General features: G+C 40.9%; 2 protein-coding genes across 2 annotated transcripts in view; one reads left to right on the plus strand and one right to left on the minus strand.

The window, feature by feature from the left end:
* The window catches only part of LOC148775501 (ninein-like protein), a 271,660-nt gene that overhangs the window by 113,819 nt on the left and 141,892 nt on the right, over positions 1-15,949 (minus strand). The gene's annotated exons all lie outside the window — the stretch shown is intronic.
* LOC129557777 (ankyrin repeat domain-containing protein 26-like) overlaps positions 1-15,949 on the plus strand; it is a 50,785-nt gene that overhangs the window by 11,769 nt on the left and 23,067 nt on the right. The window contains 6 exon segments of the mRNA XM_088844338.1: positions 583-591; positions 995-1,028; positions 2,280-2,349; positions 8,984-9,113; positions 9,415-9,476; positions 13,535-14,206. Of these exon segments, the coding sequence (XP_088700464.1) occupies positions 583-591; positions 995-1,028; positions 2,280-2,349; positions 8,984-9,113; positions 9,415-9,476; positions 13,535-14,206 (977 nt within the window).

Raw genomic sequence — 15,949 nt, forward strand, 5'->3', positions numbered from 1 at the left:
TATCCAAAAAGAGTGAGATAAGTTGACTTTATTAGACCCAGATGTTTTCTTCTGTGTGTTGGATAACTGTCATGATAGTATAGTTTTGTAAGAACAACATGTTCTGTTGCCGTTATTTAAAAGAGTATCATAATAGATTTTCAAAAAGATCAACTTGGGGCTCTGCAGATTCTAGTAAAAGAGTGCAAACACTTCACATCAGCAAAAACACCACTATGTCCGCTCGATGTGGCATCTCGCACATTGTACGAGGTGTCTGAGAACACCTTTCAACTTAGTAGACCTCTATCTCATCAAAGGGGGCTTCCCAGGGGGCTCAGTAGTAAAGAATCCGCCTGCCAATGCCTGAGATACTGGTTTGATCCCTGGATCGGGAAGATCCCCTGGAGAAGGAAATGGCAACCCACTCCAGTATTCTTGCCTGGGGAATCGAATGGACGGAAGAGCCGGGTGAGCTGCATTACATTCGGAAAGAGGGCCAGGAAGACTTTGTTTCCTATGTTTTACCACGCTCTGAAGTTCAGCGCCTGTAGACCAGGCTTCCTTGTGATAGGGCGTTTTCATCCTGAATTGAGGAGCCAGAGAATTTGTGTCATGTCCCAGCAAGACACCTGCAGGCTCCGTTCTCTGCTCAGGGAATGGGAGTCCAGAAACACTGTGCTGTTCACGTGTGCCCTTGTCAGTTGACAGTGCTGATTCTAATGGTGTTGTGTCATTTTCTGTCCGTCTCCTGGAGTTTGGTTAGGGTTATGGTCATTGTCCACAGCAGGTCTGTCCTCTGTTTTTCGGTTCTACATTTGATGACTGTAAAGGAGAGGAATGGTTCTTAGGCATTCATGGCCCATGAGTGTAGTACAATCAGTATTCCCTCTAGTGTGGGCTCCAGGTGTGGTCCTAAAGGAATACTTTTAAAAACAACATCGGTCTTGAGGTTTTAATAGTCTGTATGTTTCTTTTGTTGATTTAAAATGTGTCTTACCTTTTTCTTTAATAGTGGATAAGAGTTCTGAAGAAGATTGTTTAAGCAGGTAGGATTTGACAGATTTTTAAAAATTGCATGTGTTACTAAGAGAACACGCAGAGAAGAGAAGCTGATGTTTGCTGAGTGTTCTACCCTGGGTTAGAGACTGCATTATGTGCTTACCATTTGTGACCGCATGGAGTCATCGGAACAGCTTTGGAAAGTAACTGTGTCCTACTTTTACTTAATTAGCAACTGTGGTTCGGGGAGGTTGATGAATTGACCCATGATTCCATGGTTAAAATGAGTTGACCTGTGATTTGACAGCTGGCCTGCCTGGCTGCAACATCCATGCTCGTGTCCCTCAGCAGAGACTGAGAGGTACCCGTGCAGCATATCAGTGAAACATAAATTAGTTCTTTGACTTGTGTCCATTTTAAGTTTCAGACATTGCGGGGCACTCCTGTACTCCCTCTACAGTAAAGGAGAGGAATGGGGCCTTCTCCATAAGTGATTTCCCTGCTGAAGGACCAAGACTGCCATTCTTGATGGACGCAGATTAGTCTCTGAACCAGGGACAGACAATGGAGAAGGAGCAGCATATCCTCCTGCTTTAAGTCATCAGGTTTATTCCACTTTGGGCAAGCAAAAGTTATGTCAGTCCATCAATTAGATTTTCAGTTCAGCTATTAGGACTTGGTGAAAACATATTATTTTCAGGCTCTGCCAATATATTGGAGAAGGAAATTGCAACCCACTCCAGTGTTCTTGCCTGGATAATCCCAGGGATGGTGGAGCCTGGTGGGCTGCCGTCTATGGGGTCGCACAGAGTTGGACACGACTGGAGCGACTTAGCAGCAGCAGCAGCAGCCAATATATTGGCTGTCAGTCTTTGTTATGGAAACTAAGAATGAGTCTTAAACCTACATATGTCCTAGGCTGGGAGAGATGGAAGTAGAAATAGGTAACTAAAATCTGTTTTGGAGACTTCTCTGGGGGTGCAGAGATAAGATGTTTAATAAGACTTCTCCTTTCAATGCAGGTGGTGTGGGTTCAATCTCCTGTCAGTGGAGCCGAGATCCCACATGCCTTGGGGTCAAAAAGCCAAAACATAAAACAGAAGCAACATGGCAAGAAATTCAATGAAGACTTTAAAGATGGTCCACGTCAAAATATCTTAAAATGTTTTAAAGCAGGCCAAATATTAATTATGTCAAGAAACTTTGTTTACTACATAGTTAGCCAGACTTGCTTTTTTTTTTTTTTTCGTTTAAAGAAATGAACTCACTCATTTTTGTTGTATGTTTTTGCTCTAAAGGCTTTCCAGCAAACCTCGTGTTGGTTCACGGCTTACATCAGATGATGAAGTCTTAGATTTTGAAACCAAGGTAAAGTGCACTCTTGTGAAGTTACTTTTCATGTTCTGAATTTAGTTTCATGTAGTATTTACTCTTAAATTCGGCAGTGGTGTCCGTCTTACTGTTTTAGTTTGTAATGGAAAGTCCTTCAGAGCAAACTATTCTATAAAAATATGACTAGTTGATTTTTTTAATTTTTAACTTTGGTAAATACTGAAGGAGGGGTGAAGAAAACAAGGGGCTGGAAAATATAGAGTGACAGGAAAACAGTATTGGGAAAGGTTTTCCCACAATAAAGGAAATAGGAATTTTGGTCAAGGATAAAGAGTCGTCCTGTGAATTTTAAACGATAAGGACATGACTTTTGCAATACTCATAATGATATCTTTAGTGGATATAATTACTTATTTTAATAATCTTGGAATCTTCCTGGAGCCTTTCAGTTCCAAATCTATATAGCATATATCATCTAGTTTTGCCCCCTACCCGTGACCCCCGGACTTTATTTTGGTTTCTTAGAGTTGTTGCTGCTGCTGCTAAGTCACTTCAGTCGTGTCCGACTCTGTGTGACCCCATAGACGGAAGCCCACAAGGCTCTCCCGTCCCTGAGATTCTCCTGGCAAGAACACTGGAGTGTGTTGCCATTTCCTTCTCCAATGTATGAAAGTGAAAAGTGAAAGTGAAGTCGCTCAGTCGCATCTGACGCTTAGCGACCCCATGGACTTCAGCCCACCAGGCTCCTCCATCCATGGGATTTTCCAGGCAAGAGTACTGGAGTGACTTGCCATTGCCTTCTCCGTCTTAGAGTTGTTAGGAGGGCCTTTTTTTTTTTTTTGTCTTTCTCTGTTTCTGTCGTGGCTCTACATTAAGACTAAAATAAAAGTTGAAATTATGGAGATTTAGAAATTTAAATTCTGTTTCTGCAAAATCCATATTATAAAGGGATTCCACTGTGTTTTCTCAAGAATTCCATTAAGAGTATATTCACAGTTCTTCATCTCACTGAAGAATACATGTTTGCCTAAAATAATCACCAGCTATAGAAGCAGCTTCTCTTGTGGCTCAGACAGTAAAGAATATGCCTACAATGCGGGAGTCCCGGGTTCAATCCCTGGCATGGGAAGATCCCCTGGAGAAGGAAACAGCTACCCACTCCAGTATTCTGGCCTGGAGAATGCCATGGACCGTATACTCCTTGGCGTTGCAAATAGTCGGACACGACTGAGTGACTTTCACTTCATAAAAGCTGAGACTTTTAGTAACTATAAGATAAAACTTACAACTTGAGATTTTTTTTTCTATTGTAGTTTAAAAAAAACCTACTCCAAGTCCTTGTGTCACATTCTAAAACTTCAGATTTCAGACATTTTCTATTACTGTGATTTAAGTTTTCATCTTACAGCCCCGTATCAGTGTAAGCTAGTGGAGTTCAGGAAACAATTGTGCATCTCCTGGAGCATGTAGCATAGGACTCGAGTGTAAGAACCATGTTAATAGTTTTTGAATGTGAATAAATGAAGAGACAAATGGTATCATATATAATGTTACAGGTAACATAGTTCAGTTGAGTTATGTTGAGGAAGGAGGTGCTGCATAACAAGGAATTAAAGAAGAAACACGTGAAAAGTAAAGGGTTGCAGTATTTTTTTCAGTGTCCACCAATTGTGAGATGAGAAATTTAGGTTAAAATTTTTGACGTTTTTAGCCCCATCTTGTGTTCCATTAAATGTTTCTTTTCAAGCCATATGTCCTCCTCAGAATTTTGATTACCAGTTCGATTCCCAGTGAATAGTTAAAAATAGTTGTTAATCAATTTTTCTCTCTCTCAGGTAATACTTTACAACATTTAGGTACTGAATGATGACCATGTGGGTCCAGTTGAGTGACATTGTTTATAGTGGCAAAATTCAATTCTAATGCAGTAGTGTTTATAAACAAAAGCTTTCAGAGTAATACAGATCGGTATACAAGGGCTATATTATGAACCAAAGCCTCTGTCTTTTTTTTTTTAAGTAATTAGTTTATTTTTTATTGGAGGCAAATTACTTTACAATATTATATAGGTTGGTTTTGCCATACATTGACATGAATTTGCTCTGTCTTAAATATGTTTTATATAAATGTATGCTGATATTTTCATAAAACTTGAAGAACATTATAGATGCATAATTTATATATTAATAAAAGCATATAAAATATGCTCCCGCCCCCAATTCTTCCCAGCATCAGAATCTTTTCCAGTGAGTCAACTCGTCGCATGAGGTGGCCAAAGTATTGGAGTTTCAGCTTTAGCATCAGTCCTTCCAATGAACACACAGGATTGATCTCCTCTAGAATGGACTGATTGGATCTCCTTGCAGTCCAAGGGACTCCCAAGAGTCTTCTCCAGCACCACAGTTCAAAAGCATCAATTCTTCGGCGATCAGCCTTCTTCACAGTCCAACTCTCACATCCATACATGACCACGGGAAAAACCATAGCCTTGACTAGACAGACCTTGGTTGGCAAAGTAATGTCTCTGCTTTCTAATATACTATCTAGGTTGATCTTAGAAGTGCTTTTACTGAATCCCATAGGTTTTGGGTGGTCATGTTTTTCTTGTCATTTGTTTCTAAGAATCTTTTGATTTCCCTTCTTATTTCTTCAATAACCTTTTCGTTATTTAGTAATGAATTGTTTAATCTCCATGAGATTGTGTTTTTTGCCGTTTTTTTCTTGTAGTTGATCTCTGGTCTCATAGTGTTGTGGCCAGAGAAGATACATGATATATTCAGGTTTTAAAATTTCCTGAGACTTGATTTGTGGCCCAAGATGCAGTCTATCCTGGAGAATGTTCCATGTGCAGTTGAGAACAAAGTGTATTCTTCTGCATTTGGATGGAAAGTCGTGAAGATATCAGTTAGGTCCATTGGGTCTAATGTTTCATTGAAGTTGTGGGTTTCCTTATTGATTCTCTGTTTGGATGATCTGTCCATTGGTGTAAGGGGGGTGTTAAAGTGCCCCACTATGACTGGGTTGCTATTGAATTCCCCTCTTATGCCTGTTAGTGTTTGCCTTGTGTATTGAGGTGCTTCTATGTTGGGGGCATAAATATTTCCAGTTGTTATGTCTTCTTCTTGGATTGATCCTTTGGTCATTATGTAGTGTCCTTCTTTGTCTCTTATAATATTCTTTATTTGAAAGTCTATTTTGTGTGAAATAAGGATTGCCACACTGGCTTTCTTTTGGTTACCATTCAAATGGAATATCTTTTTCCATCCATTTACTTTTGGTCTGTATGTGTCTCTAGGTCTGAAGCGGGTCTCTTGTGGACAGTATATATTTGGCTGTCGTTTTTGTATTCATTCAGCTCTTCTGTATCTTTTGGTTTGTGCGTTGAATCCACTTACATTAAAGTAATAATCAATATATGTGTTCCTGTTGACATTTTCTGAATTGTTTTGGGTTTGCTTTTGTAGGTCTTTCCTTTCTCTTGTGTTTACTGGCTATAAATCCCTTTAGTGTTTGTTGTGAGGCTGGTGTGAAAGTGAAAGTCACACAGTCGTGTCCGACTCTTTGTGACCCCATGGACTGTCCATGGAATCCTCTAGACAAGAATACTGGAGTGGGCAGCCTTTCTCTTCTCCAGGGGATCTTCCCAACCCAGGGATTGAACCAAGGTCTCCCGCATTGCAGACAGATTCTTTACCAGCTGAGCCACAAAGGCTGGTTTGGCGGTGCTCAGTTCTCTTAACTTTTGCTTTGTCTGTAAAGCTTTTGATTTCTCCCTCCATTTTGAATGGGATCTTTTCAAATAGGCTTTCTATTTCTTTCTTATGTCATAGTAGTACTTTAAACTGCCTCATAATTCCATCCTCACATAAGCATTTCTCTTCGACAAATTAAAACTTGTCTTTTAAGGTCAATTTTAAAAGAGTGTCTTCTTTTCGCATCTTGAATTGGTGTTTTACAATTAAACCTTTTCATTAAACTTAAAAATGCTTATTATGGTAATATGATAAACGAGTATTTGCATATAATTATAACAGTATATTTTTATATCCTTGAAACATGTTCAAATATATAATTGACAATTAGCCTCACAGCTTTCTTCCCCTGATATTGTTTTATTTTCAAAAGTTCAGAATTCTGCCTAGGTTTGCATTAATTATGCCAGGTTAGTATCTTTTACAAATAATTACCTTTACAGTATATGTTTTACCTGAATAAGTTTATCTATGTCTAATTCAAATGTATTTACCCAACTCCTTTCTTGTGAGTCCCTTGCAAGCCTCAAAATAATTTATTACACCCCAAACTGAAGGCATTGTCCCTGACGCTTCCCTCATCCCTGACTCTTTGTAAGCTATCCCTTCATCTGTCCTCCCCATCCTAGTAGACAGCATCACATCAGGAAAAATCCTGGACAAACTTCCTTGAAAATACCTCCTCCAGTCAGTCAGGAAGTTCAGTATTTTCTGCCTGCTTATCACTTGTCATATCTTATCAGCATAACTCACTATCTCCCCTATAATCTTGAAATATTCCTTTCTAGTTTTGCTACCCTGAAGTTCTTTTTTACATTGGTGCCAGAGTAACCTTTGTAAAATAAACTTGTCAATCTTTTCATTCCTCCTGGCTCTGCAATTTGTTTTAGAATGACTGTTACCCTTTTTATTTGTCTGTTTTTAAAGTCAAATTTGTTTTTTAATTCCAGTTTCATGGACACTTTGGGTGATGTACAGCGTCTAGTGTGCTTACTGTCCACTCTGGAGCATTGCTCATAGGTTTTTTTAAATTGTATTTTTAATGCTCTCCTGTAAAATACGGTCATATTTTGTACTTCCTTCAATCTCAGTCTGAATTTGGCTCTAAGGAGTTCATGGTCTGAGCCACAGTCAGCTCCCGGTCTTGTTTTTGCTGACTGTATAGAACTTCTCCATCTTTGGCTGCAAAGAATATAATCAACCTGACTTCGGTATTGACCATCTGGTGATGTCCATGTGTAGAATCTTCTCTTCTGTTCTTGGAAGAGGGTGTTAGATATGACCAGTGCAATCTCTTGGCAAAACTCTATGAGCCTTTGCCCTGCTTCATTCTGTACTCCAAGGCCAAATATCCAAATCGGGAAAGGGGTACATCAAGGCTGTTTATTGTCACCCTGCTTATTTAACTTATACGCAGAGTAGTACATCATGAGAAACTCTGGGCTGGATGAAACACAAGCTGGAATCAAGATTGCCAGGAGAAATCTGAATAACTTCAGATATGCAGATGACACCACCCTTATGGCAGAAGGCAAAGAGGAACTGAAAATCGTCTTGATGAAAGTGAAAATGGAGAGTGAAAAAGCTGGCTTAAAACTCGACATTCAGAAAACTAAGATCATGGCATCCGGTCCCAACTCTTCATGGGGAATAGATGGGGAAACAGAGGAAACAATGACAGGCTATATTTTCTTGGGCTCCAAAATCACTGGAGATGGTGAGTGCAGCCATGAAATTAAAAGACACTTGCTCGCTGGAAGAAAAGTTATGACCAATCTAGACAGCACATTAAAAAGCAGAGACATTACTTGGCCAACAAAAGTCTGTCTAATCAAAGCTATGATTTTTCCAGTAGTCACGTATGGATATGAGAGTTGGACTATAAAGACAGCTGAGCGCCAAAGAATTGATGCTTTTGAACTGTGGTATTGGAGAAGACTCTTGAGAGTCCCGTGAACTGCAAGGAGATCCAACAAGTCCATCCAAAACGAAATCAGTCCCGAATATTCATTGGAAGGACTGAGGCTGAAGCTGAAACTTTGGCCACCTGATGCGAAGAGCTGACTCATTCGGAAAGACCCTGATGCTGGGAAAGATTGAAGGCAGGAAGAGAAGGGGACGACAGAGGATGAGATGGTTGGATGGCATCACCGACTCAACGGACCTGAGTTTGAGTAAACTTTGGGAGTTTGCGATGGTCAGGGAGGCCTGGCGTGCTGCAGTCCATGGGGTCACAGAGAATCGGACACAACTGAACGACTGAACTAAACTGAACTTGCTACTTCCTAGTGCAGTGCAGTCTTTCCCGTCATTTAAATAAATTTTGTTTCGGCACCACCGAAAACAAAATATGTTTGTGATGATGTGATGCCTTTACTTGTTTAGTAGATCCCTGTCACTAAGGAAGAAGATGACACTTGCTTTTTCCTGTTTGAACCTGGTCCTCCAGTTTTGTCTCTATTCAGTTCCCAGTACCTGTGATCTGGTTTTCCACGTGACTTGTTAACGTTGTTGCGCACCTCATGTGTTGGCTCGGTCCGCCCTTCTAGAAGCCCCTCACCGCCCCCCGCTCTGCACTCTCCATCTTCTGAGACACAGCCCTTTGTCACAGCAGTCCTTGAGCTTGCAGGTACACCTGCCTCCTCTCTCCTTGGTGGCCTTCCTGTGCTCTGTCCGCTTCAGCTTCAGAGCTGTCGGAGGATACTCTTCTGCTCTTGTTTGTTTCCATATGTCTCTGCCTCGCCTAGACACAGAGCAGAATCCCTCTTTTCTTTACAGTTCTAACTTCTCCCAGGACACCCTACAGGACGTCGTAGACACAGTGATTGTTTGTCGTCTCACTGACGGGGTGAAGGACCAAACGAATGAATATGTTTTCTGAAGCTGGGTTTTTGTTTTATGTTGTCTTGTTTTTACAGGAAGGAGCCACAAAGCCAGAACTTGTTGAAAAAGAAAGTGATGCTGATATGATTGAAAGGGCTCCCCAAGAGCAAGCAAATCATGACAATTTGACTTCTGTTGATAGAGCACACAAAAATAATAGAAGTGGTAAGTCAGTGAATGCCTGTGAATGTTTTCTATACTTAAAAGCAAATATAAAGACATGTAAAGGGTATAGATCCAAATGCGATATCCATTTCATTTTAAGTACATTTCTTTTGCTCTTTTTCTTCAGAAGTGTCCCACCTACTACCACGTTTTTCTTCCTGAAAATGCTTCAACCCTCTGAAATTCATTTCCACTGCTTTATTTTATGGGAATATTTGTGGATAGAGATAGACTTATACGTGTCTTTAAAATTCATAGTAGTGACTGTTGTCATTAATGTATCTGTGACTGCATTTTACAGACATGATGTCAGCCGTAGGACTGGGAGTCGAGAAAGATACAGAATCACCTTGGGATTCTGAGGTACTGTCTTCTATTATTATTTTGAAATGTAAGCCCTGAGTAATGTAAGATCATGAAAACGGGAGATGCTGTGACTTTCTCACCTTTGCATTGCCCCATCGAAACTCTTTTCTTACTTTTAACCTATCTTAAGTAAAATACTTCTGTGCTAAATACTAGCACATAGTATACTTTTGTTCATTTGCAAGATTCACCTAATGAAGTCAGCATAGTACAGAAACCAAGGCTTAGAGATCATATGGAATCTGTTGAAGTTATATTTATTTGAAAATTGAAACACTATTTCAGGTCATTCCATGGCCAAATGTATCTGTGTTTTATATCTGTGTGTGTGTGTATGGGTGTGTGTATTGCCTCTTTTTTAGTGTGTGTGTGTGTATGTATCACCTCTTTGTGTGTGTGTGTGTGTGGCCTCTATTTTAGATTCTTTCCCATATGGGCCATTGCAGAATGTTGAGTAGCATTCCCTGTGCTATACAGTAGGTCCTCATTCGTTATCTATTTCATACACAATAGTCTGCAGTATGTTTCTGTCAGTCCAAGTCTCCCAACCAAAAGTATGGACATGTGCACGTGTAAAACTGCTAGAGAGGGTCGGAGAGAAACAGGTCGAAATGTGTTTTTTTATCACTTGTACCTTGCAAGATAGTGCTTGACACTGGAAAGTGTTACTGTGTGTGGATTGTCAGGTTAATCTGGAAGAAACATTTAAAGAGACGCAAAAGCATGGGGAATAGTGATAAATATGTGGGGTTATAATAACAGTTGCTTTCAGTTCAGTTCAGTTCAGTCGCTCAGTCATGTCTGACTCTCCGCGACCCCATGAATCACAGCACGCCAGGCCTCCCTGTCCATCACCAACTCCCGGAGTACACTCAAACTCATGTCCACAGAGTCGGTGATGCCATCCAGCCATCTCATTCTCTGTCGGCCCCTTCTCCTCCCGCCCCCAACCTTTCCCAGCATCAGAGTCTTTTCCAGTGAGTCAACTCGTCGCATGAGGTGGCCAAAGTATTGCAGTTTCAGCTTTAGCATCAGTCCTTCCAATGAACACCCAGGATTGATCTCCTTTAGAATGGACTGGTTGGATCTCCTTGCAGTATAAGGGACTCTCAAGAGTCTTCTACAGCACCACAGTTCAAAAGCATCGATTCTTTGGCGATCAGCTTTCTTCACAGTCCAACTCTCACATCCATACATGACCACGGGAAAAACGATAGCCTTGACTAGATGGACCTTTGTTGGCAAAGTAATGTCTCTGCTTTTTAATATACTATCAAGGTTGGTCATAACTTTCCTTCCAAGGAGCAAGCGTCTTTTAATTTCATGGCTGCAATCAGCATCTACAGTGATTTTGGAGCCCCAAAAAATAAAGTCTGACACTGTTTCCACTGTTTTTCCATCTATTGCCCATGAAGTGATGGGACCAGATGCCATGATCTTTGTTTTCTGAATGTTGAGCTTCAAGCCAACCTTTTCACTCTCCTCTTTCACTTTCATCAAGAGGCTTTTGAGTTCCTCTTCACTTTCTGCCATAAGGGTAGTGTCATCTGCATATCTGAGGTTATTGATATTTCTCCCAGCAATCTTGATTCCAGCTTGTGCTTCTTCCAGCCCAGCGTTCCTCATGATGTACTCTGCATAGAAGTTAAATAAGCAAGGTGACAATATACAACCTTGACGTACACCTTTTCCTATTTGGAACTAGTCTGTTGTTCCATGTCCAGTTCTAACTGTTGCTTCCTGACCTGCATACAGGATTCTCAAGAGGCAAGTCAGGTGGTCTGGGATTCCCATCTCTTTCAGAATGTTCCACAGTTTATTGTGATCGACACAGTCAAAGGCTTTAGCATAGTCAGTGAAGCAGAAATAGATGTTTTTCTGAAACTCTCTTGCTTTCTCCATGATCCAGCGGATGTTGGCAATTTGATCTCTGGTGCCTCTGCCTTTTCTAAAACCTGCTTGAACATCTGGGAGTTCACGGTTCACATACTGCTGAAGCCTTTAGCAATGTTTTAATAAGTACACACCATCTTGGATTGTTTAAGTAGCAAGGCTTCCCTCGTGGCTCAGAGAGTAAAGCATCTGCCTACAACGTATTAGACGAAGGTTCGATCCCTGGGTCGGGAAGATCCACTGGAAAAGGAAATGGCAACCCACTCCAGTACTCTTGCCTGGAAAATCCCATGGATGGAGGAGCTAGGCAGGCTACTGGGGTCGCAAAGAGTCGGACACGACTGAAGTGACTTAGCAGCAGCAGCAGCAGCAGAACAAAGGATAACTGAATGTAGGGGCTTGCTGGGTAGCTCAGCTGGTAGAGAATCTGCCTGCAATGCAGGAGTCCCCGGTTCAACTCCCGGGTTGGGAAATTTCCCTGGAGAAGGGATGGGGTACCCACTCCAGAATTGTTGGGCTTCCCTGGTGGCTCAGACAGTGAGGAATCCGCCTGCAGTGTGGGAGACCTGGGTTCGATCCCTGGGTTGGGAAGGCATGGGTTGAGGAGGGTGTGGCAACCCACCGAAGTCTTCTTGCTTGGAGAACCCCCATAGACAGAGGAGCCTGGTGGGCTACAGTCCTTGGGGTCGCAAAGAGTCAGACAGGACTTAGCACACACATAACTGGATGTAAGCAGGTAATATGTATTGATGTATAACACTATCATAATATATAATTTGCATTAAAATTTAGGAATTGTTTCATCTTTCTGATTAGTGTTAATTGATTTTGGCTCTTGGTCATAGAAAGTTTGTCTGTTCACCAGATATTAGTCCTTAAAACAGAAAACCAAAAACCTTCATGTAAGGGCGGACCTCAGTGGCCATTTTGACCTCTTCTCCTTCCCCCCTTCCCTTTTTCCCGCTGACGGAAAAAAGGCTGACTTTTGTACTCTGTTCCCTCATTCCCTCCCCCATTGCTGGAGTGTCCTTGATATAGCGGTTCCTGGTAGAAATCAACCCTCTCCTAACCTCCCCCTCCTGTCCAGAAACAGCATTCTGCCCAGAAACAGCAAAATCTATTTCACTGCATCAGCCCAACCTTGAGCAGACCAGGCAACCAACCCAGTCTTGCCACCCCAGCTAAGTGACCTATGAGGGACCACCACTCCAAATCTTGCCTTATCTGGGAAAATTTTCGCTGTTTCTTCCTGTAAAGCTATATAAGCTGCCTCTTGCCTTTGTTCGGGTGCGGACTTCCTCGACCTCACTTGTTTGGGTCCGGGAACCCCGCCAGGGAGCGCCTTGCCATGAAAGCTTGTTAAATCACCTGTTTGGTGTCTGAGTTCTTTTATCTAACATCATTGGGCCGTTTTGACCTTACACTTAACAGACGTGCTCTAGGGACTCCCTATATACGGTCGAGTGAGCTGAACTATTTTTAAGGGAAGAAGCATTTATAACATTAAAAATCATGTAATTCATTTTTGGTAGATTTAACATGTATGAATTGTTTAATTCAATCAAACAGTTGCAAAATTGGGTTTGTGAGTGAATGTTTTTCTCCTATTTTTGGGTAAGGCAAGTTATTTTTCACTTCTTAGTTGTGATCTGGTGATTTGTGATTAGTTCCATATAAATTAAGAAGTTTAATGAAATTTTAATAAGTTTCTGATTTTTCTTTACCCATACTGGATTAGTTAAAAATTATATTATTTTGAACACATGTACCCTGCCAGAAAAGACACCTGAAAATCAAATCCACCCAATTAATTTTCCTCTCTTTCAGCAGCAAAAATTACCTCAAGAACCAGAAATGAGTAAGGAATGTTGTAGACAGGACAGATCTGTATGTTCAGGGCCTCCTTATGTGGAGAAGTATGAAAACATGTGGATCAAACAGGGCAAATTAGAATGGAAGGAGAAGTTAAAACCATCACAAATGCATTAAAACAGAAGTTAGGTGAAATTTTTGAGAAATAGAAAATAACTATTTGTCCTAAGGAGGAGTCACTACATGATCACCATAAAGAAGGAACAAACAGAAAGGAAATACCTCCTTCATGACAAATAATATACCTGATTGTGGGGAGAAAGATGCATTTGGAGTATCTGTCTCTCTAGTATTCCAAGTATGTCCTGAACAAAAAGAACCCAGTCTTGAAAATGTTTCTTCGTCGAATACACTATGGGTCCCCGGGATACGCTTGTCAGTCACCTTCAAAGCTTCGTTTCAGTGAAAATAAAATAGATCTTGAAAGTGATAAACTAGATATTGAACATGTGTTTATCAAAAATGAGGAGAGTTTTTATAATGATGTAGAAAATAAAAAATTAGGGGACCGGGTAGTTACATTTGAAGTGAAAGAAGACCAAGGGTTTGATATGACAATGTCAGACAATATGAGGCAAAATCCCACTAGTCGGAAGTTAGACATCGGAGAGACACATCAGTCTAGTCTGTTGCTTGTCTGCTCCGGTAAGATGAAACACGTAACTCAAATAAAACCTCACGGTACACCTGCTGTCATTAAAAATATTGATAAGAAAAGCAAACCAATACAGGACTGGTTCCAGAAGCTAATGCATGCAGATAATTGCAGGGCTAGTGATGATGAAAGTGTGGAACCCGAATTAGAAGATGGGAATTCTTCTCCACCGAATAGTCACAGAGCATCCAGAGTGTATCTCAGTGAAGAATTGCAGAAGGATATGCAGAGGTTTAAGAACGCAATAGACATGGTACAAGTAGTGTTGTTAGCTTCAGAAAAAGAGAATATTCTGCTTCCCAAAGAGGTAGAGGTTCATTTGCTCTTGCTTTGGTTTCTCCCTTTCTGGATGATCTGGTCCATTTCGATTTTCTACTTATGCATAAAGTGGGGTCATCTAAATAGTTACTTGTGTAGAAATAGATTATTTCTGCCATCCAAATAATAGGAATTCAGGAAACTGTTTTCATGGCTTTTGTCCTTCAATCAGTCTAATTCTGTCTCTGTCAGTCTTTCATATGGACTGGGAAACTCATGTAGCTACACACCATGTAACGTCCTGAGCCAGAATAAGAACCGAGGAAAGTGTTTAAGGACAGTGATCAACTAGGGTTTTGCAGTGTTTTTTTTTTTTTTTTTTCTTTTTAACTTTGTTGGCTTAAATATAAGTTGCATTTCCACAGAATGGGAAGAAAGAAGAAACTGCGAGAAGGGAGAGAAACACACATTTCCTCTAATCTCTTCATTGTGGTTGAATATGTGTGACCTTCTCTGCTTTCCTCAGTCCCTGGGCACTTAGATATCCAACATGGCCACTTCAGGATGTTTGTAATAACCAATACATGTGCTCCCACCTATGCTTTAATCACCACTCTCAGTTGTCTCTTATGAGAGAGACCTCTTCTGTGTGTTGTTTACTAAAATGTAGTAAGTTTTGACATGTGTGATTTTGTCACATAGGTAGTATATGTGTGTGTGAGAGTTGGTCAGTCGTCTCTGATTCTTTGCGACCCCATGGACTGTAGCTGGCCAAGCTCCCCTGTTCATGGATTTCTCCAGGCCAGAATATCATTGGAGAGGATAGCCATTCCCTTCTCCACGGGATCGTCCCAACCCAGGGATCGAAGCCAGGTCTCCTGCATTGAAAGCAGATTCTTTAACATTTGAGCCACCAGGGAAGCCCAAAGATAGTATCAACCCTCAGAAAAAAAGAAAAAAATCAAGTGATTATCTCCAAAAAAAAACACAGATGTTTGAGATGCTGTGAGATATTTCTTTCTTCCAAGGTTTTTAAACTTGTTTGCTCTTTCGTGTAAGACAAAACAACAAGAAAATGTAGCTATTCTCCTTTAAAGAAAAAAGAGAATAAACCCTACCCCCAACTTACGAATTAAATTACTTTGACAAAGTCAGGCTTTTCACTTACCTGATTCATTTGAGGAATTCGTTTGGTAATTTTATCGGATTCAAGATTACAGAATTGTATCATCTCTTTTGGTGCCATAAAATGTTAGGGAATGCCAGTTTAGGGGCTTTGAAAAAATCATTTAACATTTTTTTATTTTAAAGCTGTTATTGGTAAATAGTGGGGCAAAGTTCAGTTCAGTTCAGTCGCTCAGTCGTGTCCGACTCTCCGCGACCCCATGAATCACAGCACGCCAGGCCTCCCTGTCCATCACCAATTTCCAGAGTACACTCAAACTCATGTCCACAGAGTGGGTGATGCCATCTAGCCATCTCATCCTCCGTCGTCCCCTTCTCCTCCCACCCCCAACCTTTCCCAGCATCAGAGTCTTTTCCAGTGAGTCAACTCGTCCCATGAGGTGGCCAAAGTATTGCAGTTTCAACTTTAGCATCAGTCCCTCCAATGAACATCCAGGATTGATCTCCTTTAGAATGGACTGGTTGGATCTCCTTGCAGTATAAGGGACTCTCAAGAGTCTTCTCCAACACCACAGTTCAAAAGCATCGATTCTTCTGCAATCAGCTTTCTTCACAGTCCAACTCTCACATCCATACATGACCACGGGAAAAACCATTGCCTTGACTA

The sequence above is a fragment of the Moschus berezovskii genome, chromosome 15, assembly GCF_049115385.1.
Source record: "Moschus berezovskii isolate FMDL1 chromosome 15, NW_MosBer_1.0, whole genome shotgun sequence".
Classification (NCBI taxonomy): Eukaryota; Metazoa; Chordata; class Mammalia; order Artiodactyla; family Moschidae; genus Moschus; species Moschus berezovskii.